Source organism: Stegastes partitus, unplaced genomic scaffold (genome assembly GCF_000690725.1).
Source record: "Stegastes partitus isolate 25-593 unplaced genomic scaffold, Stegastes_partitus-1.0.2 Scaffold1338, whole genome shotgun sequence".
NCBI classification, from domain to species: Eukaryota; Metazoa; Chordata; class Actinopteri; family Pomacentridae; genus Stegastes; species Stegastes partitus.
Window position 1 is genome coordinate 170 of NW_007579069.1, and position 26,108 is coordinate 26,277.

Sequence of the window (26,108 nt, forward strand, 5' to 3'; positions counted from 1 at the left end):
TAAATCTCACGGTGGTTTCTTTCATTATATATACAACAGCAACAATTTGAACATCCCAGCACAACAGTGAGAACAAACACCCACCAAAAGAGAATAAACGAGAAAGAAGAGAAGAAATAATGTTTTTCTGTAACAGCTGTAACCATGAAGTCCAGTCTATTGGAGGTAAATTATTATTAAAAAAAGACCTGACTTACATTTATTTTTGTGTGTATTTTGGCGGTGTCAGCTGCTGTCTAACACAGGCGTGGGCCTCCCAGCCAAAACAACACAATATTAGATATGTTCACCCGTCCTCAGCCCCCTCTGGAGCCCTTATCTCCCCATCCAGCCTCCGTATGAAACCCTGGATGCTCTGCTGGGACTCCCCTGGAATTTCTAGGCGTATTATTCCACTATCCCTGTCCCCGATCTCCTGTCTTTACTGTTGTAATTATCTCTAATGGGAGAAGGTATTTGTTTTTCCAGCCTTGTCGGCTTCGCTGGGGTACAGTGTTTTATCTCTCGGCTGCATGTTTGCACAGAGCCCTTTTGAAGTTTATTTATGTCTTTATTTGGTCTGGGTTGTCAGTTCCATTCTTACATCCATCTGGTCTGCCAGGAGCGTTTTCTCCGATCTCACAACAGAGATGATGCTGTGGTCGTGTTGCATAACTTCATTTCATGGCACATCAGAGGATATAGACCGAGTGCAGCATCCTCTGGTACTCTGGGCCTCTGAGAAACGCTGTGCATGTATCGGCCGTGTGCTGTAATCTGATTTAACACAGTCCATATATCTAGATGCTGGAGTGAAATGCATAATGGTTTGGTGCCATTAGAAGAAGAAGAAGAAGAAAGAACATTTCCTGAGCAAATAATCCCTCGTGTATTCTGGAAAAAAACACTAATTTGATTAGCTGCAAAGTTGATGAGTTTCATGTTGCTCGCTAATTTTATTCAAATTAAACAGCTAATGAGGGAAAAGCAGGGTTTCCATACAACAAGTTGATATTATTGCAAGGAAATTATATCACTAATTCTGATATTCCAACACAAAGAGATTTGAGTTGCAGTGCAGGTAAATTCTGTGCAACATGATGGTGCCGTTTTATCCTCCTTGGACGGCGATCCAGCAGATTCTTCACGGCTCCACCGATGTGCTGCGTCTCTGGCCGACGCTCTCACCTGGCTGGACTCTGTGTTTATGTTGGGCTCACTGCAAAATCAAAATTCACCGCAAATTTCTGCAGACAGCCTGTCAAATATGAGATAAGGAAGCGAGGAGCGGGGCGCAGGCTCCCTCCTGCTGGATCCATTCACAAGTACAGTGTTTGTGTTGTATCTGGTAACAGTATTACGTAAGAGCTCCTACATGGAGGCAGGCAGGATCCTGCTTCCTTTGTTGAATAGATTCTGACTTACAGGAGCACAGAGCTTTCACAGCTTCTGTTTTCCATAGGTATGGTGTATTTTCTGATCTGTTTGACTGCAGTTTAACGCCTCTTACCTGTTTATGTTCACACACACACCGTCACATGCGTTGCGTATTGTGTGTGCGAGCACAAGGGCCCTCTGTCTGCTTACAGTCGTCTGGTCTCAGTTTCAGCCGAAATCTTCTCAGTCACAATGAAGGCTCTCCCCACTTACTGGCTTTGTGGCGACTCTGGTCAACAAGAGACCTGTTCTTCTGTTGTCAGCACTGGAGGGGACTAATACAGGTGATTTACATTATTGGAGCCAGACGGGGTATGTAACCATTATCCACCGCCCAAAAAAACGTGAGAGTCCTGCGCTCTTTTCTTCACTTTATACGCCCTGAAGAGTTGATGAAAAGCTGCATCTGCTGCGTGCATTTTAAAGGTCTCGAATACAGTCGTCTCAGGGCTTGTCACGAACAAGTACAGCAGCATTGCTCACTAACAGCAGGGAATCTTTCTCCACACAATCAGAATAAAGCTGATGCTCCACCTTTAGAGTGCATTAATAACCAGTGTGAGGAAGTGTGGACACGGCCATCAATAATGCACCAGTGAGGTGGCTTTAGATTCTCTTTCTTCAACGTGTCCTGCCAAGCCCATGTTTTTGTGGGTTGGTGTGTGTGTGTGTGTGTGTGTGTGTGTGTGTGTGTGTGTGTGTGTAGGAATTCAGTATCTCTCCACATTGCTGTGCCAGGTACAACCCACCCTAAGGTGTGGAATGCAGACTGAAATGAGAGAGTGCAACGAGGCACCGCAGAAAACCAGCTTACAGTTCAGAGAGGCAGGAAGTCTTCTTGTTCACAGCGTTTCTCTTCCTCTCTGTTAAACGAAGCCCACATCAGTTTGTTCTTTAGAGAAATGTTTTGTGTGTTGCTATAATGACCGGATTGTGCTTTTTTAAATGAACGCAGGGTGCTTGAGAACACCTCTCCCAGCAGTTTAGTTCACATTACCTATAAAGGTGAGAGAAAGACTGTCTTCCTCTGTTTCTTTTCATCCTCAGATGGAGTTCGTGTTCAGGAGGGAACAGTAACTAATATCTGCACCGAAGCTTGAGAGCGTCTTCACGAGGCCGCGATGTTCCACCAGAACAGCTTCAGTGCTGCTTATCAGCGACCCTGTGGACCTCTGGAGGGATAAACAGCCTCCTTTCCAAAAGATATTTTCTCATTTGGTGTTTTGATGATGGCGATAGAGATTGCTGTGAGTCCAGAATCTCTCATAGTTGGGTTGAGATCTGGCGATTGCAACGGCCACAGCAGCTTTGGATCAGTTGCAGTCCCTTTAAGGGGACGAGTGAATCTGAACAAAGCCCCCCACAGCCTCCATACCGTCCATCTGTACGGGTTCAGGTTTGTCCTTATTATTTGTCACCTGTGTGTTCGCTCTGTGTTCTCTCCCTCCTTCCCCCCCGTGAACGTGCTGCATGCAGCTGTGTTTCTGTTTGTTGATGATAGGTTTGCTGATGGAAGCATAGAGGCAGGCGAGGTTAAAAAAAAAAAAAACAGGAGAGAATTTGCTGGAAATGCAAAGTGTTCTGTGTGCTGCATTCTGATCCATGCGGGACGCTAACGCTGGAGAAAATGGCCTATTTGCTTTTTCTACATTTAATAGCTGTTGAGAGATGTTTCGGGATGCTGGCAGTCGTGCTGTTTCTGAACACTGGCACAAAAAATCTAAATTATAATAATAAAAATACACCTTGAATATTTTCATCTCCACAGCTGATTATTGAAGTGGCTCAGATTTAAACGCTATGAGAGATATTAAAAGAGGCTTTAACAGGATTATCAGCAGACTTCATTGTTGTTCTATCAGGTTAACACCAGTGACCTTTGACTACAACGATATGTACTTATTTAGCTTGCATAAACAGTCTGTCAGCCACCCTGCCCCTCTCGTTGGTGTTAGTCAGCCCTCCTCTGCCGCCCATCTACACTCAAGGTCTGTCAGTCAGTAACTAAAGCTGCAGACTTTGATCCGTGCTCACAAATGGGCTCTCAAACCCAATCACACACACTCACACGTTGAGTAACGTATTCGTGGTCATGAGCAATCAGCATTCAACAAACGAGCAAATGCAGACTGAAGTCACGAAGGAATGAAAGTATTGAGCCTGCAACAAATTAAACAGAGACTTGCTGCAGCAGTGCTTACAGGTAAACAGTGAGGAGCTCTGCAGACCGACACACCGTAAACACACAACTGGAGGTAGAGCATTGAAGATAATGATGCATAATAAATGCCGGATAACAAGACGACTCTCTTACATAATAGATGACTTCTATCAAATCACTCCGAGTTGTGTGTGATTATTTGTTGCACGTGTTCGCCCTGAACAACTTTGTGTGGTTAATATTTAGGTAAAAAACAACGTGGTCGGGCTTTAAAGGCATTTTTATTAGAAAATCTTTTATAAAAGCTCTATAACAAACACATACGGTGACACTTTTAAACAACATGATAAAATATTTCTGGCATTACCTAAAAAAAACTAGTGAAAGTCTTTAAACATACTGCTCAGTATTAAAACACAAGTAAAAACTCTGTCATGCAAGGACGAAAGACAGCAGTACAGTCATTTGTTAGTAGACGTGATGCATTCACAGGAGAGGAAAACAGGCTCTCAAGGACATTTTGCAATCAAAGGGTTTTCAGATCTGACTGTGTTGCTCCCACACGACGTTCAGGGCAGGTGCCTGCATGCAGTCGCTCGCTCACTGATCAAGGATTTGGCCTTCAGACTTAATGGCAGCAACATCACATTTATACCTTTTTTTTATCAAAGCAATCTGGTGTGACATATTGTGAGCACCTCAGCCTACATGTGTAGGATGGAGCCACCTTTAACGAGTACTCACAGACAGGCAGATATCACAGTGATGTGCTTAATGACTGAAATGCAAGACCTACATTGTTCAGAATGACTTCTAGCTGTAAAACGTAACTACAGATGATCCCACACAAGTTAACAGGAAAGTTGGTTTTAAAAGCTGCAGGCACCCTTAGAAAGATAAAGATCTGTTTATGGCTCATCATGGCAGCAACCGCTTTCCTTACTCTACATAGAAACATGCCAATATCGTCAATGAAATCGATTGCTTGCTGCAGCTGATTCTGGTATTGACTTCCTATACTTAACAAGATTCATGTCTAAACCAACAGACAATTATTGACCCCTTTACCCTTCAGGACAGCCGCCAAGCCAGCTTCAGGATTCAGCATTTCTTCCCTCGTGCGAATATTTCTGGACTCTCTGAAAAGTAAAGTTACTCGACTTTTGATCCAGCTTCTTGTCAGAGGGATCATCTCTTTGCTCTTGTTTGGAAACTTCTCCTCACAGTCTTGAACAATGCGCTCGCAAGCAGCTCTTCCTTCATCATCCAGCCTCCACTCGACTGAAGAGTGGGATCCACAGGTGCCGTCCGGGTTTCCCTTCAGCAAGACCCCTGGCTGACTTCACATCAGCGTTTCCGTCTCCCCGTTCTGTCCCCACCTCTTCAGTCGGAGTCGTCATCGTCGTCCTCGTCGTCTGAGCTCGGGCCCTCGTCCTCTGAGGAGCTCGAGCTGGGGGTGCTGGGGTCTGAGATCATGCCGTCTGAACTGTCAATCTCTACGGACGTCTCTGATAGGTAGAGGTGGATGGCCCTCGATGGGTGGCTGGGACACGCACAGACGGGACAAGCAGACATCCACCAGGGGGAGGTAAGGGATACACACACGGATATGCATTCATGCATGACACATTCATGAATTATTGATGTACACGCATGTGCACAAGTCACACGCAGCGGGGGAAAGGACAAAGACGAGCAGACACAAACACAGCAGCAGGGACAAAGGGTTAGCATCAGACGGCGGTAAACTGTCCCAAGTCGAGAGCAAAGGTCGGATCAAAATCTCTGTTTACTCATCTGCATTTGATTGGGGTGAAACCGTTTCCTTCCTTCACCAAGTTTTTCAATGAGAGCTTTAGTTTGAAGTCTGAATAAATCAGATCGAGCGAGATGAAGGCTAAAAAGCTGTCAAAGTTTTCCTTCACAGGCCTGCTTTTGGTAGTGTCACAGCTCAAGAGTGAGGATAAATCAGTCAATGCACCTTTTACAGAAAGATCTGAAAACCCAAGAGAGAGGCAAAGAAGTCACACGCCCAGGAAAAACATGTTGTGGTTGTTTTTTATAGAATAGCGCATTGTTTGAAACAGACAATAGGTCATTAGAAACGCTATAAAAATATCAGAAAATTGAAAATTTGCCAATCTGACAATCGGAAATTTAGAAATTTGCACAAAAATACTGTATAAAATGTCTGTTTCCAACAAGTGCTCACCATCAGGCTTTGGATTTCTCGATAGCACCTTGATTATTTCTGCAGCAGTTACAAAATCAGTCTAGTAACAACGAAAAATCTCAGAGAAAATACAGCAACATGATCTCAGTAGTGAAACAAAACAGTAATGCAAACCAGCATCCTCCTGCAGCTTTAAATGAACCACAGTGAATTGGATCAGACAGCCGGCACATACGAGCATTGAAATGAGGACTGATAATAGCTTTGTGTGGGGTTTCATAATGATTCCCATCATGTGGTGATTAAAAAAAAAAAAAACAATAGAAGCTTAGAAAGTGCTCAGTCATTGTTCCGCTGTGTCTATTGTTGGCTGATATAATATATCCAACATGTGTCTTGAGCTTCATTTGGTATGTTAGGGTTTGAAATGTATTAGTAGGGAAGTAAACAGCAGGAATACACCATTGTTCTACCTCTGTATCATCTAAACATTTAATCTAAACAGGAAATGTGTTTGGAAGCCCATTTAGCCAAACATGAAAGGAGGATGTGATAAAAAAACAGTCGTTTCTCTCCAGGAATGAAAGGCGCATGGTGATATGATAGAAGCTAATGCTCGGTTTCTATAGCTCTCTACACAAAGGCACATTCTTCACTGATTTCTGCTTAATGACAGCTGCCCATTATTGGTCCAAATCTGGGATCCAAAGACTGCAGTTGAAGAGGAAGGAAGAAAGTGAAGCGTCCAGCAGGAAAAGAGCCCCAGGCCCCGAGAAGGAGCACCACATGCCCTGATCCCCAGAGTCAGACGGAGAGCAAGAGAGGAAGTGTGCCATCCTTCGGTTCCTCTCTCTATCCCCTTCTTCCTCTCCCTCTGCCTTTCTTGTCGGTCTTACCACGCGGTGGGGTCTTTTCTCTCTTTGCGGGGCGCCTCTTCGTTCCCCTCCATCTGCCTCTGTCTCCGCTTACTGCACCTCCTGCAGGACACGATGATGATGAGGAGGATGACCACCACAGCGATGCCGCCTCCGATGGCCAGCGCCAGGAGGAGAAGCTCGGAGAAGGAAGCTGACGAGGAAACACAGGAATGCACAAGTGTGAGTGCGCATACTTGAAAAGACAAAGAAAATCACTGCTCAGAAACATTTTATTTGGGATTTTGCATGTTGTCTGTGAGCTGCTGTTAATGTGAAGGCTCAGTTCTCTTTCAAAGAAAAACAACAATAGTCCTGTCACCTTGTAATTGCTAACACTCTAAACTAAGATACTGAAGCCACTGGACCTTTTAACCACGCGCATGTTAGCGCTGACACTGTGGACATATTAGCATTCTGACATCAAACATCATCTCACTGCTGCTAACGCTGCCAAATCTCTCCAGAACACTGCTGTGTATAAAAAATGAAAATACACACAAAAAGAGGGTCCCTTTTGTAAGTTACTTGGTCACAAAGAAATCAGGATGAAACATCTAATGAATAATAATCTAATTTTAGTAGTTAAAATCAGTAATTTAATCCTTTGCTGCAGCAGGTTCTATTTTTTCTTTTTATTCTTTTCAAAGATTATCATACTAATGTTAAATTACCTTTTCTTTATACACTGTACTGACATTGTGTACTGTATTATTATTCTGTGCGCAGATGGATTCACAGACAGCAACATGTGTGACTTTGAAAATAAATGTGCTGACCTGTGGTGACGACGCGGAGTTTAATCTGTCCGACGCTGCCGTGGACGTCCGGCGGGTTCTTCACCTGGCAGATGTAGGTGCCGTTGTAGGTGAACTTGACCTCTCGAATTATGATGGAGGCATCGCGGCCGTTAATATCCCCGGCCCAGACGATGCGCTTCCTGAAGATGCCTTCTACAGGAGGATACGGCCGCTGCTGGAAGTGGAACACCTGCAAGAGGAGTTTGGAGGGTAGATTTGGTTGGAACAACGATGACACCGATTGGTTCAATTGCCTCAAACTGAGGCTGCTCCTGCTGGTGGAGGAAGATATTTTACTGGAGCAGAGAAAGAAACATATGAACCCAGACTTACAAAGACCTGCTGCTTCTTATTCTGTCTATTATAAGAACACAAACACAGGCTGTGCTGGACGCTCCGCAGGGAGCCGGATGACTCACCGGCTCCTCTCTGAGTTGTCTGAGGGGGTGGATGCTCCCTGACACGACGAGGGAGGGTTAAGGTTTGATCTCACTTTTTTTGCCAGCAGACACACATGCACTCACCGACTCTTCTCGGCCCGGTCCGAGGGGTCTGAAGGTCCAGGAGATGACGACGAGGTTGACGTTGATGGGAGCTGAGCTCTGAAACGTGCATTTCAGACGAACGTCTGTCCCATTGACTGCCTCGATTTCCCCAGATGTGTAGATACGCATCCCGCTGACCTGCAGCACGCCTGCAACATGCAAGCATAAGGGTCAGCTTCAAAGACAGAGCGAGGGCGCACGGTGGGAAAATCAATGCATATGTACATATAGATAAAGGGTAAAGGAAACGGCGAAATGCATATGCAAAAACACAGCAGAGTATGAATTCACCCTCATCAGTGAAGTGCTGCTTTCTGCCAGCAGTGCACCCAGTGACCTGCCTCTGCCTACGCACCGCTGCTGCAAGACAAAACTTTAGGTCGTCACTACGGCTTGTTAAAGACAAGCCGATGGTACGTGCTGAATTCCTTCAGACTGCTTTAAATGCTGAGAGTCTCCATAAGTGAACTTCCTTCAAAAATCTACTCCATTAAATTACAACTGATTTCAGATCAGTGGGGCAAATCTGTGACACTCGGGTGACCCTCCCACTGCTCTGCTGCAGCTGAGGCAGGGGCTGAAATTGAGAGTCTGCTGTATATTACGCGGATATGAGCTATATCAATCTTTACAGTACAGCAGACCTATTAGATGTAAAATAAATGGAGTGGGTGAGCGGAGAGGGATATTGGCAACGATTTGGCTCTTCCATATAATGATGGATGGAGCTCCCTCGAATGGAGTTAGTGCTATTACACACACATACGCTGCACAGGAATACACACACACACACACACACACACACACCAAGCATGAACCTTTCAAGGAAGACACACGTTTAATGCTGAATTCCTGCCTGGCACCCGGACAGCACCGCATCAGGAACCGTCTGATTATGTCTCCTCCACTGTTTCTACTGTATTCCAGAGCTGCCCACTGAATGTGCGCGAGTCTCTGTGGAAGCTCGTGTCTAGTCAAAATCACCTGGGTTATTTATAGAGCGGACTCTATATGTTCTAATAATATCAGCAGCCATGTCTAGTCTTATTAAAGGCGAGGCACACAGCAGACGGTGCCTCTACAGAGCCGCTAGTCAGACTGAGCTCAGGGAGGCTAAGACCCGGTCTACAATCATTAGCACACTTCATATGAGGACCCTGCAGAACAAGCCAAACACTTGATGCGAGCTCCGACTATAAGAGACACTTTAGTCTGACAGCAGAGTCATATGCAGCTCAATAAATCACCAGAGTGTCTGTGTTATACCAGGTTACAGTTTTATAAACGAGACAGTGGTTTCTGTTGATGTAGTCGCCCACAGAAGCATCAAAATGTAAAAGATATAATCTGTCGACTGCTAAAAAGGGTCACACAATACTTAGGGCAGCAGTTTGACGGTGCCTATCATAACCAATCAAGCTCTCTTCTGCAAATTAGAATGAGGGTTAAGTAACCTGAGGAGTTTTTTTTTTACTCTGAATGATAATACAAGGCTCCAGGCATGCAAATGAGAAAAGTCAAGACAAATTGAGCCATATTTTTGCCTCTGCATTATTAGAACAGTGAGCATTAAAGGAGGAGCAAGCTGGGAAAATGTCAGCGGGGGCTTGGCTCCTTGAGCGGCATGTTCTGTTCCTTATCAGGCTGGAGAGAGCTTCCTGTGGGCTGGGATGAGAGCGCGGGGCGACCAGACGGCCCCCTCGCAGCATTAAACAGACGGGCCTCTCTCTCATCGCCGGGCCCTGACAGCGCTCTAACAGCCTAATGTGTTTTAAATGAGCCTGTTGAAACCTGGGAGCAGCGTGTACGAGTGAGCAATACAGGCAGAGGGCACGCCGCAAGAAACGTCCATCTTTGCAAATTGCTTAATGCTTAGTTGGACGGACTTCAAAAGGAAACAAAGCCTCCCGTGCACCGCTGCTCTCTCGCCTCTTGCTCTACCTGGCTGCGTGTATGGAAACACTGAAGTTAGTGGATTAAACTGCCTGTGTTTAGGATATTCATTATGCAGATAGCATCAGCGCTGGCTGTAGCAGTGCAGCCAGTAATGACTCCCTCCCTGGCAGACTGCTGGTGTGTGTGTGTGTGTGTTAAATGTGAGGTAAAGGTCTAACGAACCAAACTGCATGTGAGGTTGACCAAGAGTAGCAGAGGGAGTACAGGTGAGGAGGAGGAGTGCACAAACAAGCTACTATATTCATTTGCAAGTCTCACAAAATGACTCATTTCAGTCTACAGGTACATCTTAGTTTTCTATTCAAGCATCTTGTCACTCAGTCAGCCGACAGGTTAATAAAGTCAAGATGAAAATGTTTCAGTGAATTCTGGATGGATTGCCATGGCACACCGTGGAATTTGGATTGTCTTGGTCCTCAGGAGATGAACCCTAAACACTTTTTATGTACTGCAACGATGAGTGAATGTCTCGATGGTGCAGACGTTCCCCTCAGGATGAAGTGCTCTGGTGATTCTTAGGTGTTCATGTAGCATCATCAGGCCAGCATTTTAATTTGCTTAAAGCTAAATGATTTGTGTGTACCTTTTCAGAGTCACCGGCTGTCACTAGAGGACCAGCACCTCAGGTCAGAACCTTCACGTTGGCCACACCTCCCTTCACTTTCACTTACAAAGAGCAAAAGAGAAATAAACCAGCCACGACTATTAGCCCACACTACCACTGCAAAACACCTTGAATGGCCCCGATGCCAATTCAGGTGCCATCCCCACTCATGTCCGCTCCATCGTGACAAACAGGGAGGGTGTTGAAACGGACACGGACAACACTGTGAGGTCACTCTCGGTTTATGAATGCGGAGAAGGCCAACAGCGTCACAGGGAGCGACTCACATGCACCAACATGCAACCAGAACAACCAGAACGACTGCCGAAACGTGCGACAGAGAAGCTCAGATCGTAACACGCACAAAGGGAGAGTGACTTTCTGTGAAAAACGCTATTATTCCACTTAATCTACGCATAACAATGGTTGTTTCCTGCTACATCAACACTGTGTTCAAAATTCTGGAGCACCGTTCGGCTTTAAGATGAAATATCTGCCTATAACATTCCCATCTGAATCAACTGTATGCTCGTGGGTAAATGGTGTGAGTGGTGAATATGGTATTACACTTGATAAACATCATTACATTCACATTCGGATGGCGACATTAGCCTTTAGCCCAAAGCACCACAGTTGGAAAGCCATCATAGCGATCCCAGCTGCAGCCCATCCTGTTTACACACAGAGGAAAAGGGGTAAATATCTGTAACAACACTCACTACTCAGACATCAGCGCTCACAGTTAGACGCCTCCGTTACTCCAGAGATCACAGCGAACACGGAAGACTATCAGAGCAATATAGCGCGATGCCTATCCTCCTCTACCAAATTGTTTTAAAAGCTGAAATGATTCATCGTGCTTCAGATATCAGGGAGAACGCGGGTCCTCCAGGCCATAACACCTCATTTCACATTTCTACCCTTAACCAAGTCTATTTACAGTGCATGAATTTAAATAAGCGTCGCTAATCTCCTTTGAACAACAAAAAAGTAGAAAGCTTTCAACTACGCCGTCCTTTGACGAGAGCCGAGCTGCTTAAGAATTGAGGTTAATTAGGCCTTTTTGAAGGCAAAATGGATATTAGCGGAATGACAGCCCTGTTAGGGCTACGTACAGCGCCTCAATTACTACATTTTCCCTGCGGCGGAAAGTACATGATCACTATTTAATCGGTCATTAGCAGGCACTAATTGGCGAGAAGGATGCGTGCCATTACATGAGTAAAGACATTAGGAGCGCAGAATTTGACTCGTTTTGAGGATAAAAAAACAAGATAAATAAGCAGAAGTGAGCTTAAGTGATGAACAGCATCAGGACGGTGGAGCAGGCTTCTGAGTGGACGGATGGAGCGGATAACAAAATGATGGAAAATGTATTCTTCATAATTGCAGCCTGTAAGGATGAGATAAGATAAAAAAAAGTGCTTGTTTGTTTGCTTGTTTGTGCGTCCATTCTTCTCCTCCAGCACGCTTTTCTGTCCGGCCCGAGTCGCTCACTTGTTTATGTCCGAACATCCTGTCTGACCACACCCAGCATCCAGAGACAGGGAGAGAGCTTTCACAGCTTATTTAGCTGGAGTTATGTAGCCCACTGAGGCGGCCGGAGAAATGTATACATTTATCCAGATTATTTATTTATTCATTTGGGTTTTACAGGAACTTGAAGAAGAAAGTGGAGCCAGTTCGGGATTCATTTACTAAAAACTGTGGTGGAGGAAGTATCCAGATCATTCAGTCAGGTAAAAGTCCTCGCACAGCAACACAAAACATTACTAGAAACAATTTTACATGAAAAACCCCACTCAGGTAAAAGGAAATAGCCTCGGTATGAAGGGGAAAGTTCCTGGAATGAGCCAAGAGCCAGTCGGTTCGGTTGCAGAACGAGTAAACGTTGTCAGAAGTGAGTCTCGGGTTTAACTCCTGGCCGGCTGAACCGTTCTCCTCCTGTCCTTTTACACATTTTCTGTCCATTTCTGCAGCTTTCTTTGAAGTAAATACACTGATTTGGTCCCGTCGGCTCATATATTATTACATGTGACATCATTAGATTATCAGCGTCTTCCTGTTGTAGCTCCTGGAGATTTGAACTATTTCATATGCAGTGTTATGTTCAGGGACAGCAGCTAAATCTAAGATGATTAATGGGAGAGGAAAGAAGGAACAACAAAGTCCTGATACACAAATCTGCAAATGAGCTTTTTTTTCTCTTAATTTTTAGTGAGATAATGGATCATTTTAACATTTATTGGGGAAAAAAAAAACTTTTGGTGGAGCTGTTAACAACCCATAGACACCTAAGACGTCACATTTTTTGGCTTGTAAGACGTCAAGATGGCTGGAAAACAGTCATGTAATCTTTAACAATGTGTTGTATTTGCTTGTTATATTATTCATTGTGTAAAATCTTCATCTTAAAGTGACAGGAATTAACGTTAAAGTATAAAGTAAAATATTTCTGAAGTGTAAGTCGGCTATAAACTAGCATTAAGTGGAAACACTAAGCTACAAGTATGACAAAATTCTACTTAAATACAAGTAAATGTACTCGATTACTTTCCACCACTGTCTTTATAACACTGATGATTGGAGTTAATTCCTCTGCAGAGGACTCTGAAATTGGTAAAACAAGCAGAAAACAGATGAATCATTAGTTAAACTCCTTCACTCAGATTTGGTCTCTGCTCCATGTTTTGCTCATTAACGTTCATAAATACTGTGACGCATCTGAAGGAGCTCTATTAAAGTATTCACTGGTAATTAAAAAGACCAAATTAGAGTCATTGAGCGAAGCGCGCTGACACTTGGCTGCCTTAACTTGAAACTGTTATACCGAGAATGGAAGACTTTCCCACACGGGACTCCATCTCCAGTCTTATCAAACACACACTTCTGCAGACGGCGCATGTGTGTGTGTGTGTGTGTGTGTGTGTGTGTGTGTGTGGGTGTTTGTGCATATCTTTGTAAATGTAAACTCCAGATGTTTGTGCAGATGAACAAATATAGCATCAGGGATAGCTAGAATAGGTCATAAAAAGTTATCTTCTATTGTTGGGTGTGTGTGTGTGTCTGCCAGGGTTAGCGTGTCTCAGGAGGTTTGCTTTTGGCACAAGTCCACACACACACACACACACACACACACACACACACAGGCTCCATTAGATGTACTGGTGTTGGCGCTAGTCCATAATGTATATCAATACGTCCAATATATCAAAATAAAATGAACTTGCTGAACCTTTAATGCACTTTATTCCACCTGTCAACACTACTTGGTACAAACTGCGCGGGTCCACTGGCCGGTTCTGAAGCCAAGGAGGGCAAATACTTTCATCTGCTGAAAAATAATCAAACCAAGCCCACTCGAGTGTGATTAGGTTTGCTTGACTTGGCGGTCATCCCAAGACCGTATAAAAGCCTTCCAAAGAAGCAGAAAAATATCAAGCAGTCTTCGACCTGCCCGTATAATATTTCACCCCGTGTCAAAGAGTCTGGGCAAGTTCTAAAGTGCATAACCTCCGTCCAGAGATGCTTCACAATGCCTTTAGTCTCACATTTGCTGTCTTGGTGCACAGAGAACGGTACGGCAGATGTCATTTTTATTCTGCTATAGCTGAATAAAGCATCTTTGTAGAAATGTCCACTCAGTCCTGCCCTCATACTAAACGATGCTATGCATGTAGAAACTGGCACAACTGCAGTTTGTCATGGTTTGAAGGTTTATAAGGGAACAGTTTCACGCTTTAACCGCTGCACTGGATGTGAATTTGTCTTAGAGTGTGGACTATATAAAAGCCTCTGGGCCTGAACACTGAAGCCAACCTGCATTCTCTCTGTTGGCCAACAGGAGGCGACTCCTCTGGCTGCAGAAATAAATGCAGTTGTATAGAAATCTATGAGGAAATGACTCTTGTCACTCGATTTGTTACCTCATGTTATCAATGACTTCATGGCGTCAATCGCTAGCCACCTTCAACACAGCATGATGTTAACTCTGCAAACAATTGTCCCATTTATGAAATGAAATGAATGAAATGAAAAATACTTTATTTATCCCAGAAGGGAAATTCAATCTTGTAAAAGCTCACTTTTTTTTTTTTTTAAATCAATATAACATATATTATATACAACAATAATCATTCAGTCAGTTGGATTTGTTTTTTATAGTGATGTAGATGCAGCAGGCTTTGCTCTAAGGCAGTGGTGCCTAAACTTTTTGAGCCACAACCCCCCAGTTTGAATTTTTAATATGGCATGAGTAATAACTTTGTTGTTCGTGCATTAATGCGTTAAAAATGGAAGTGTTAATTCCACAGATTAATCTCTTTACATTAAGACGTTAATTTTCTTTTAAATGAGTAAATTAATTGAATTTATTTCGAACAAATAAAAGGGGGAAAAAAATAAAAACAAAAGAAAATCATTTTAAAAAGAGCAAAAAAGAATAATAATAATATCACATAATCAAATCATAATATTAACAAGTTTGAAAAAGAAGAGGGAAGAAGTTTAAACTTCTAATTTTGACCTGGTACACATTTATTTGACAAATCTAGGCTTTATTTTTATTTATTTTTACAATGATCTGGCGACCTCCTGAAATGATCTTGGGACCCCCATCGGGGTCCCCACCCCCAGTTTGAGAACCACTGCTTTAGGGCGTGATCAAGATCTAATGGCAAATCACACTGTGTTCCTTTTTCACCCCAGACAGGTGAGCTGTCACAGAGTCACAGTTTTATTAGTGTCAGGTAAATGTTTTAGTTCGTGACCAATTTAAAAAGAGTTTTTTGTTTATTATAATGCTTTATGTCACATGTCTCTTATAAGCGCCGTATGAGGAATATCAAAAGTGATCCATGTCAGCGCTAGTTTACATGTAAAATGATTTGACAGTTTGTAAGCATTGGGTTTCTCAAGCCAACTGTCCAACTAGGTGTCAATGTCTCATAGAACTTGTTCAGTTTTTTCAGGAATATCAAAGACAGAATGGCTGAAATGTGTCCTCTTGGGTAAATGATGTCCAAAAAATACTGAATAAAAAGCTGCACCCCTCATCTACAGCATGAAGCGAGCCACATGGTTCTGTTCCAAGGCTGGACTTTTAGTCATCCAATGTCACTGAATGAGTTTTTTTTTTTTTACTTCTGAAACAAAACCCAGAAGTTTTGGTTTTATAACAGCACTCTATTGCGCACAGCTGCTATATTAGACTCTATTTTTATTACCTGGTTAAACAATGCTCTCTGACAGTGTTCTGCCAAGGCTGAAAATCATGCACAGTACGTTCTGCACCCAACAATAAATGCTTACCTTCCCTCTTCCTCGACTGACTTTTCATCACACTTCACCGACTCTCTGCTAACGATCAGACCAGCCAGCAAGCAAACACCCTCATCAGGCTGAATTACTCACCCTGCTCACCATTATTAAGGGAAGCACTGCTAAACTTGAGCATTTTCAGGCCATTCTGGGTGTGTTTCACACTGCAGAGAGGCATGCTCGGTATATGGAACGCTTGTCGTAACTGCTCAGCAAACAGTCTCTGGTATTCTAAATATTTTTCTGTGAATATCTATAAAAAAAACAATCCACACAGTGAACAAACCATGTATTCGTGTCGCCTGCTAGTCAGCTTCAGGGCTTGTTGGTGCAGTTGCTCATAAATATGCAGATTTGTGAATCGCAAAAGAACAGAGTGAACAGTATGATAGCATCATGATATCTGAGGATAACATGGGGATACCCGCACAGTTAGCGGCCACTGTTAAGAGGTGTTTTCTTTACCGTGTGCCCTGCAGGCCTGCATGCTGTTATCATTTACAAAGAGGATGTGGAGCCCTCTTGGACTTTAAGAGAGGGGAGGAAACACTGCAGGAGAAATCAAGCAGCTGGCACAAAACTCCGAATCAGGAAATTGGTTTCATTACATTATTTCCTAGACGGTGTGTGTTTGTGCCTTTCCTCTCTTCATTATGGCTGAGAAACAAAGGGACCACCGGAGGAAACCCGATTCTCTGTCGCGCCGGTTTTAGAGGAAACACTTAGGACAGGACCAAACACACAAAGAGCTCAGTGGATTACAAAGAGCCTCTTCTCCTCTTTGTGAGAGGTTTCACAAACCCAGGTTAGTTTTCTCTGTTTTTAACAAGGCTTGTCTTTCATGAGGGGCTGGACCGAGGGCTGGGAATAGCAGGTTCAGGTAACAGAGGAGGAGGACTCCGAGTTGAGGGAGAGGGTGAGTGTTGAGTGGTGTAATGGGAGGGAACCCCTGAGATGGACACAGCGCTGTGTAACTTACTCAACTGAACATTTTCTCTGTGCGGGTTTCCGTTCTTTCACTCAGTCATGAGCGTGAAGTTGTGCCAAAACAAGCAAATGCATGGCCAGGGGTTCTGGAGTTATGTTTCATGGCTGAGGCCCTTTTGTACCAGTGAAGTGAACTCCTATAGCTACAGCATACAAAGATATTTTATATAATAATAATACTAATAACATGGCTGCATCTTTGTGGCAGACACTATCTGTCCATCTTCAGCACGACAAAGTCGACAAACACAAAGCGAAGCTCTTTAAGGAATGATTTTCTAAGTTTGTTGTGAAAAAACTTGACCTCAGCCCCGTCCGGCACCTTCTGAGATGGATTTTGAATGCTGACTGTGAGCCAGGCTCCATCGCCGACCTCATTAACGCTGTGTTGGGAACGAATCCCCGCAGCCAGTTTCCAACATCTTGTGAAAAGCCTTCACACAACAGCGGACACTGTTAAAGCTGCCGTGACATATGGTCCTGGTTTTGGAATGACATGTGTAACCGTCACATGTAGGTGAAACATTCAGGCGTCCACATACTTCTGGCCATGTTGTGTAAGATGAGAGCTCACTTGAAGGAGTTTCTGCAGGTTGGGATGTTTTCCTTCATCCACTGTGACAGTTCCTGCTTATCCCTGCCTCATACTCCAAGTATGAAGAGAGACATAGCCGGTGTTTGGAACAGCTAAAAGCTTTCATTCGTTTTATTTAGACGAGTTTGTTTGCTGTTTATGAAAACGGGGGTGAATCTTATTTCTTTCTATGAAAATGCCACAAAGTGCTGTTTTGATGCTGCATTCACTGCTCTGAACCCCACAGGTGTATGAACTATGCCAAACTAATGTGTCTGGGAAGACTGTAAAGGTCAGTTCAAACAGAGACCGAGCATCAATCTCTTCTTCGAACACTTTCTTCCTCTCCGCCTCTCCCCCCTCCTCCTGCTTCCTCCAGGCCAATTGTAATTCATCAGGCGACGGTGTCCAGAGGAAACGTGAAGTGGGTGAGTGAGGATAAGAGTTTAATCCATCAAACCTCTTCCACTCCCACCACGCGGCTGACTCAACAACTTCACCTTGGGATTACAAACTCCTGAGGGGGGGGGGAGGAGGTCCGATGCATACGCTTCGATCCATGTCACCCACAGCCCACAGGCTTCTGTTGGACAGACAATCCAAGCCTCTAAAGACAGCCTGAGTTCCACATATTTACTATGAAGCCTGCTGTGTTTTGTGTGGTATGAGTCAGTGGATCCAGTCCCACTGCAGCTTCCACCTCTGCTCCTCAGCAGATGAATAAGTGAGCCAATGACAATATACAGTGCACAGACATCAGAAACCACACTGTGGAGGAGGTACAGACCTCTGCTCTTTGCTTTCCGCCTTAAAGGGGCACATAGCAATTTTAAAAATGAAGATTGGTTTGCTTGTCACAAAGAGAGCTGCTCTGTAAAAACACTTTCATACTGTGGCTTGGCTCTGGTTGCTCTGTAAATCATTCGGCTTAGAAACCTGAGTTCCCTTTAAAATGTGAGTCGACTGCACTTTGGTAATTAATTCAAAGTGATCCTGTGAGCTGTGAAAGTGTAAAACTAAGTTAAATCAGCAACTTTGGGGGGGAGGAGGGATCTGTAAACTTGAGAGGTTGAGTTAAATCAGACAGACTTGTTTTCTTCTTCCAGCTCTTGCAGCCACTAAAATGTGTGAAGCTGCTTCCAGATGAGATACGTTATGAATGTAGGGTCTGAACTCAACACTAAACCTTTGTCATGGATGTAATTATTACAAAAAGAAACAAGCACAACTTCATTCCAACCAAAACTTACAGCAAGTTTCCACCATTTCTTTTCTCTCACTCTACAGAAAGCCTCCCGTACACTACACTAGTCTCCTCGTGCACCAATTGTGTTTCTCATGAACTTAATTTAATGAGTTCAGTGAACGTGCACATGTTTGTTTATTCAACTCGTCAAGTGGCTCAAGTTATAAGAACTCGTGTTTTTAGGTTCTGGGTTTCTAATAAAATAGACTGAAGCGTGCATTTTGAATTCAGTTGAGTAGAAATTAGCAAAACTTCGAAGAGATTAGTTGGTTTGACTAAATTCCTTTATGATAGTGAAGTTGACCTAATGGGTGACTAATTTTACTTTTACTGGTCTATTATGAATAGCATAACTCACAGAGTTGTATTACTGACTGTGTGACTCTTCCCAACTCTTACAAAAGGTTTAAGCATTTAACATTATTCTATAATTGTCAGTTGCTTGCAAAAGTTACCAAGTCTGTCTATTGTCGACGATTGTCTCACATTTAGTTTGAAATTTTCAGTCTGTTTCTCAAACTTGGAGCGAAGTCTGACAGACACGGCATGGCTTAGAAGGATCCCGTGTTATAAGGAGAATGAGCTAAAAGTCAGGATATCTCCAACTCTACTGTAAATATTGAATATTACACGTGTAGCAGAACCTCTGCAGCTTGTCCTTCACCTGCTCCATCTGTGGATCCCTCGTCTCTCCTCAACCTACGCTCTCATTCACTTGAATTGGTGCAAAAAAAGCACATTAATAGCTGCTCCTGGGTTTCAAACACAAGGGCTGGATACACTCGAGCCCGACCGACGCACAGCAACTCTCCTGGATTGAGAAATCCAACCGTCACGGCTGCTCTGCATTCAATCATAAGTTATTCGGTTAATGACAAACGATGATAAAATCCACGTCTTTCTGCAGAACGGATGACTCAGAAACAGCTGCTGGTGTTTTGCAGACACCAGTGAGTGATGCCATATTCCGTAAACCTGCTGGAGGTTTTGTTGTAACTTGTACATCTACTTGTTTACTGTAACGATAAACAGTTTGGATGATGAGCGACCAGCCAACAGAGAGTCTGAGGAAAAGTGGCTACGCAAACAGAAACCCATGCTCACAAATATGCGGTATTTGCATTTGCACAACATGCTGAGGAACACTGACCGTGTGTGTGTGTGTGTGTGTGTGTGTGTGTGTGTGTGTGCAGAGACACTTAAACCGTGGGTGAACCTGCGAACACAAACACTTCCTATTGGGTGACGAATGGAGCTCAAAGCCCTGTTTACATTTAGAGCCGAGCACAGGTTTATCACGGGGAGTGCCTCGCTGTCAACCTCACACAGATGTGCCTCTGAAGCCCTCTGTGTTGGTGCGTCCTTGCATAATGAACATGACATTGTGAAGTGAGCACACCCCGGGCCGTCCCACCCACCCACCCACCCAGCCAGCACAAAGGCCAGACGAGGTGTGTCAACACAGTGCAGCACGTCAGAAACCGCGGCGGCACTTTGCTACGCTGACCTGTTATTGTGGTCAGATTAGTGACACCGCGGCGGAGAGGTAACCGTGATATCCCGGTAAACAGGAACAAGAAGCTGCTGCGTTACAGTAAATCTAACAGAGTCAACTGAAGCTTGAACAACCGGTGTTAGCGCTTAGATTACTGCAGTCACCAGCAGCCGTTTGTTCACATGCGTGAGTGTTAAACCAGTAAGTCAGGACAGGCTGGCACACGTCACCCTCTGAGCATTTCTTGTCTCTGGTGAACAAAGAAAAGTTAGAGTAGGACAAGAGGGATTAAAGTAAAGCACAGAAACAAGAGAGACACAGGTACTGTCAACAGACGGGGATAACAAGTGTTTTAAAAAAAGACTTTTTGTCTGCTATCTGAAATTTGAGAAATCTGGTTTGTTTTTAGTTTTTTTCAGTCACACTGTGTGGCCCAGTTCATTTTCTGGCTTTGAATCCATGTGACACTGGGAAAAAAAATACGACTAAACTAGATTGTTAGATTAACACCAGAACAATCATCAACGGATTCTGTCTGTTTATGGTGACATATTCTTACAAACTGACACTTTGAGGTTCCTGCTTAGAGCTCAAACATCACTTTCTCTTTTTAAATGTTTCATTAGCTTAAAGACAAAAAGAATAATCTGTCTCTGGAGTTGGCTGCTGTGACTTCAGCTCATGTCTTTTGTATTTTGTGGCTATTTATTAATTAAATGTTTTGGGTTTTTTAATATATATATTTTTTGGCAGTAGAGAGAGACAGGAAAGGGGAGAGAACTCACGACCACTGCTTCGGGGAACTATAGCCCCTGTTCATGGGTTGCCCGCTCAACTAGGTGAGCGCCCCTTATTAAATAACTGTTTGACTAATTTCAAAGAAGGAGAATGTGTGTAAATAAAGGCTGGAGACGTCGGTGAACCTAAGAAACAAGCTCCTGGGCAGAAAAGTTCAAAATGTGCAGAGCCACAAATGACCACTTGAGGGTTTCTCTAAAAGTGAGCCAATCCGAGTTGACCCCAGTGTTAAAATGTCCAACTTTACAACAGAAACAAACACATTTACAGCCTTCGTACAAAAGCAGCTTCGATCTCTATAGCTACTGTCCTCACTCCTGTCAGCTATACAAGGGGTGGGTTTGTATATAACTCAGCCATTTAAACTGTATTCAGGTTTAAAGTTGTGCATAGTTAAAGCCGTAGCCGCTCTGACTGGCAGCTGCCACAGGACAGTTTGTGGACCAGACACATTTGCATTTCTATTCATGCGCCACCTCTTTGTTACTTTTTGGGTTAGCCAAGAGTCAGGAGGAGTCAACATGCCGACGGCTGAGCCACTTCCAAACCGGTCTTCAGCAAATGTGACGTCACAGAAGGTTTAATGAGGCCACCTGAACCTAACACTGTGTGTCATGAGGATTTGATCATTTGAATACTTGTCCTGTAGAAGGTTCCTTTGTCAAAGTCTAGATATGAAACCTTGATTGCCTCGATGCTTATGTCTAATTTCAATTGCCTCAGTCTGACACACAGATTAATACTGATGGATTTTTCATCATTGTGTGTACTGGAGACAAACTTGTGGGGCAACATGGCACCCAAAGCTGGGAGGAGCCACAACAGGCGCCGACAACCAAAGTTCCTCTAAAGGCTCCATGCTTTTCCATGACCTCAGTCTTTTTCTTTTTTTGTATGTAAATGAACATTTTGATTCAGAAGTTGGCACAAAAAACGGCATTCTGTTTGTGAACTTCCCGGGAAGCATGCTTTTGGTGAGACAGGATGTTTTTATTCTGGCTGTTATGGCTGACTGTGCTGTGCCTCAAGAGCACAAGAGCTTCTATCACACATATTTGAAAAAACCCAAATTTGATAATGATCACATCGTTTCCAGAAAGCGATTTCATTCTGGGGATGTGGAAAGCAAAAAACAATGCTCCCAAACGCATCCTGACACAAATTGTGATTTATAGTATTTTAAGAAAAACTCCTGCCAAACACACTTTACAAATACACAAAGGGGGAGCGCGTTTATCTCCGAGAGCAGTGATGGATTTTCACCACCGCCGCTCCTGCTGTGATCGTGTTCAGAGCAGTGGGAGCAGGAGGAGATTATTCTGTTTGTTGTATCATATCTCCTTAAAAATAGGCTCTTTGCGGCAAGTCTGCAAATGAGTACGAGCTGTCTTTGATCAGTGCAAGGCGTGTCAAAACAGCAGCGGGCTGATGGGTAAATGTGTGCAAATGTGCTCTGTGCTGTTTTAATGTCACTGTGCGTCTACCTAATGGGAGCAGTGATGGGTGCGAGAGAAACGTCGATTTGGTTTGCACACTTGATTGCAATTTTACACCGTACATGTCCTCTGAAAATAAAATGTATGTGCTGGCTTGTTTCTGCATGCTTTGCCATTTTGCCAACCCAATAAAGCCAAAGGCAATGGAAGCGATTACAGCACGGCAGACATGAGAACTGAGATGCTGCTGAGCTGTAATCAGTTCCAACATGCTTTTTCTTCATCCACATGCTGTTATTTGATTATCTCTCCCTCTATATCCACAGTGTATTTATCCGTCCTCCTGCTCTGTGTGTGTCAGTCCTTCACTGTGTTGTGACTGATCTGCAGGCACATGCTCATTGTAAACACCAGCAGCTTGCTATTACACTGAATCCCAACATGGTGCTCTGGCAGCGGATGGACATGTTCAATCAATATAATCCACTTAACTGGGATGGACGCAGATTACTTCAAGGTTAAACAACCTGGCGTCTTCTGAATGAATCGCCACTGATACGCCAATTCATGATATTAAAACGCGTTCCATTAGTGGCGCCATTACAGCAACCGGATGCAGCTCTACTACTGTTTGTGCGTCTGACAAGTTGTTATGATAAAAATTACATATCCTGGACCCCCCCTTGAACGGGAAGCAGGTGGACTTATCTGGGTCCAGCGGGCCCTTCACGATCCCTGTGAACGTAAGCACGGATGCGCATTAATGTGCAGGAAAGGAGGCTGGCTATACCCAGAACACACAATGCGACCAGGGTTTGAAGCCGGCAATTACTGTACAGCCATTATCTTGTCAGAAGTGGCCCCCACTATGGCTGTTTTATGGCGTTTACAGGAATTCTTGAGCGACCCACCCGGTGCCACTGTGCCAAGTTCTCCACTTCCCAATGACGCACGACAGCGATCTGAGATGGAGGTTAAAGGGTCCCTGCGGAGCTTTCACTAATGGACAGACAAGCGGGGGTTTCTTTGAAACTCGAGTATTGGAAACTACTCTGTCTTAATGCTCATCCTGTTACATCCTAAGATCCCTCCTGGGATATCACACTGTGTAAACTTTTGGAAAAATCCATGCGCAAAGCAAGACGCACAGAGTCCGTGGGTGTAAAATCTCTACATTGTCCAACGACGTGTTTGTTTCTAGGCTGAAGAATCACTGGATGAACGTGCCACAATCAAAACAAGGCTTCCGTTTTGAAAAATATCAAAATTTAAAACATAAAACAAAACTTGGATAAACCCCAAAAAGTGCTGATGAACGTGATCCTTCACATTAAATCAGAAATGTTCTCTCAGATCACCCGCTCTCTTTCTCTCTCTCACACACACACGGGCGCGCGCATCGGGGTCTCACCTGAAGCTGCGAGTCCAGCCAGGACGGTGAGGAAATGGAGCCCTTTTACGCACATTGGATGGACGGCAGGCTGTCCGATGAGCGAGAGACCGGGAGCCACTGAGACTCCTCCGCCGACTCAGAGAGACGGGAAACCCGGCCGACAAGTCTGTGGATCCCCTTCGGAGAGGGATGAAAACATGAAGTCACGGTGAGCCCTCTCCTGCGCCTTGTCTCTCCAAAGACGTGTCCCAACTCGCCGCTGCCCTCATACACTTCATTTCAGCACCCTCCCACCACATTTTCGGGCGGAGTAACAAAGTCATCCACTTTCCTCGCCTCCCTCTTATCGCTCTCTCACATGTTAAACCCAAAGCCGGCGAATTCTTGATGGTCGCCCAACCTGTTCTTCTGCTCCATGCGCGGTGCCATTCCTTAGCTGTTGCGCAAACGCATGACCCGAAATGGTAATCTGCCGGCCATTACACAGTGTATGGAGAAGTCGTGCGTAATTCAGTTATAATCTCATTTTAGTATATGATGTGATGTTTCGTTATGTAATAAAACAGCATGAAGTAGCCGTCGGTGGATGGTCACGGGCTGCTGTGCGCTATGACGCGTCAAGTCACACAATTAAAGCTTTAAATGACTCAGTTGATGTGATTTAATTCGTGTCTTTATTATTGGTTTTGATATATTAAATTCTCTCAGTGAGAATTTAATAGACTCAAACCTCCTGGTTCATTTGTTCATTTAATTGGTTTGATTTAAATCCTTAAATTAATTCATATCACATAAAAGTCAGATAATTTAGGCAAATAATTGTTTTTGTCACATTTGATTGGATTGTAAAGGAAGAAATGCACTTTGCTTTTCAAAAGACAAAAATACAAAAAGTGAATTTATGGTCATCAACCTGCCAGAAGCCTCTAACATGCAGCTGATAGGCTGGACTAGTCTGTCTTTACAAACAAACAGGGAGATGTTCATGTGCTGGCTCCTCTGGCCTTTGATGGAGAGCAGCAGCAGATTCTTCTCTTTGTGAAACTGGCTTTTTGCTGAGTTGAACCACTTGGGGGCAGAGCAGCACTTTGATGTGCCTCAGCAGGCTGAGGAAGATCAAAAAGGCTGCTGCTCAAACCTCCACATTTTTATGGCTGATATACCAACATGTTTTATTAAATCCTACTGAATGTGCATGACAAGTGCTTTTGGAATTCCAAAACTTCAAAAATCTGCATAAAAATCCCGTAGTCAACCTAAAAGTGTTTAAATCTTTGATGGCCTTTGTTTCAGCCTCTATGATGTTTTTAAATATGAACTGCAGCAGGACGGCTTGCAGACATTTACCATATGAGCTGTCACTTGAGATGATAAACTAGGAGTGAATCAGTAAAACAGCACATGCTACCAACTCTGTACTTAAAGCTTTTTTTATAGGTTAATATAAAATTCACTCCTATTATATGGATTTAAAAAAAGGAATCAACCAAAGTATAATCATGGACTGTTTGACTTACTGAAAAAGAGCAACAGGCATTTGAACCAAACTCCACCATTAGCAATTAGAATTGCTTAGAATTGCCCTTTATTGTCACCTATAATTACAGAAGACGTGTCTGGAAGTTAGAAGCTCTTGTCCTTGTATCAGTGACTCTATTGTTTGTCAGCAGACAGATGACGAGCCATGAGGGGGTTTGGAGGAAACAGACTGAGGTTGTTGCAGTCTATATGTAGATAGTTTAACCCCTTGTGTAGATGAAAGACACACAGAAATACCTGAGACAGAATGTTTTTCACATCTATGCAACCTGAAAGTTGTCTTCACCAACAGTTTATGAGTGATCCATGAATGAAATGAAACCACTGACAAAAAAATGTCATCATTTATGAAGGGCAAAGGCGGTATTTTGACAGTAAATGCTTTGCTGTTAATTATTCCAAGTTATTTCAGCTTAGAAACACAAATTTTCCTGCTGCTTTAACGGCCCTTTGCTTGATTAACTAGTCCAGAGTCATCTAATGAGTTGTGAGTGTAAAACTGGTCGAGTTAAATTAAGTGAACTTGAAAAAAACAAGTTCAATAAACTGAAGATTGAATCAACTCGTCATGTAATCAATGCTTATAGACTTGCTTTCCTCTTTTAAGTTGAAAGAGTTTCTTCTTCATTTATTGTTGAGAACCTGAAGCTGTTGAAGCCGTCGTTTTCCACTCGAGCCGGTACAAAGACAACATGTAGGGCTGTTTGCAGCTACAGCGAGAAAACTGATCAGTCTGCAGGCGTAGAGACTGA

At 43.6% G+C, this 26,108-nt stretch overlaps 1 protein-coding gene across 1 annotated transcript; it reads right to left on the minus strand.

Moving 5' to 3' along the window:
• Window positions 1–3,839: 3,839 nt before the first annotated feature.
• On the minus strand, window positions 3,840–24,116 carry LOC103369843 (myelin protein zero-like protein 2). The gene is given in 8 exon segments (XM_008298671.1): window positions 3,840–5,120; window positions 6,647–6,818; window positions 7,444–7,654; window positions 7,989–8,158; window positions 23,836–23,901; window positions 23,936–24,050; window positions 24,052–24,098; window positions 24,101–24,116. Coding segments are annotated over 8 exon segments (957 nt in total). The 3' UTR covers window positions 3,840–4,960.
• Window positions 24,117–26,108: the final 1,992 nt, after the last annotated feature.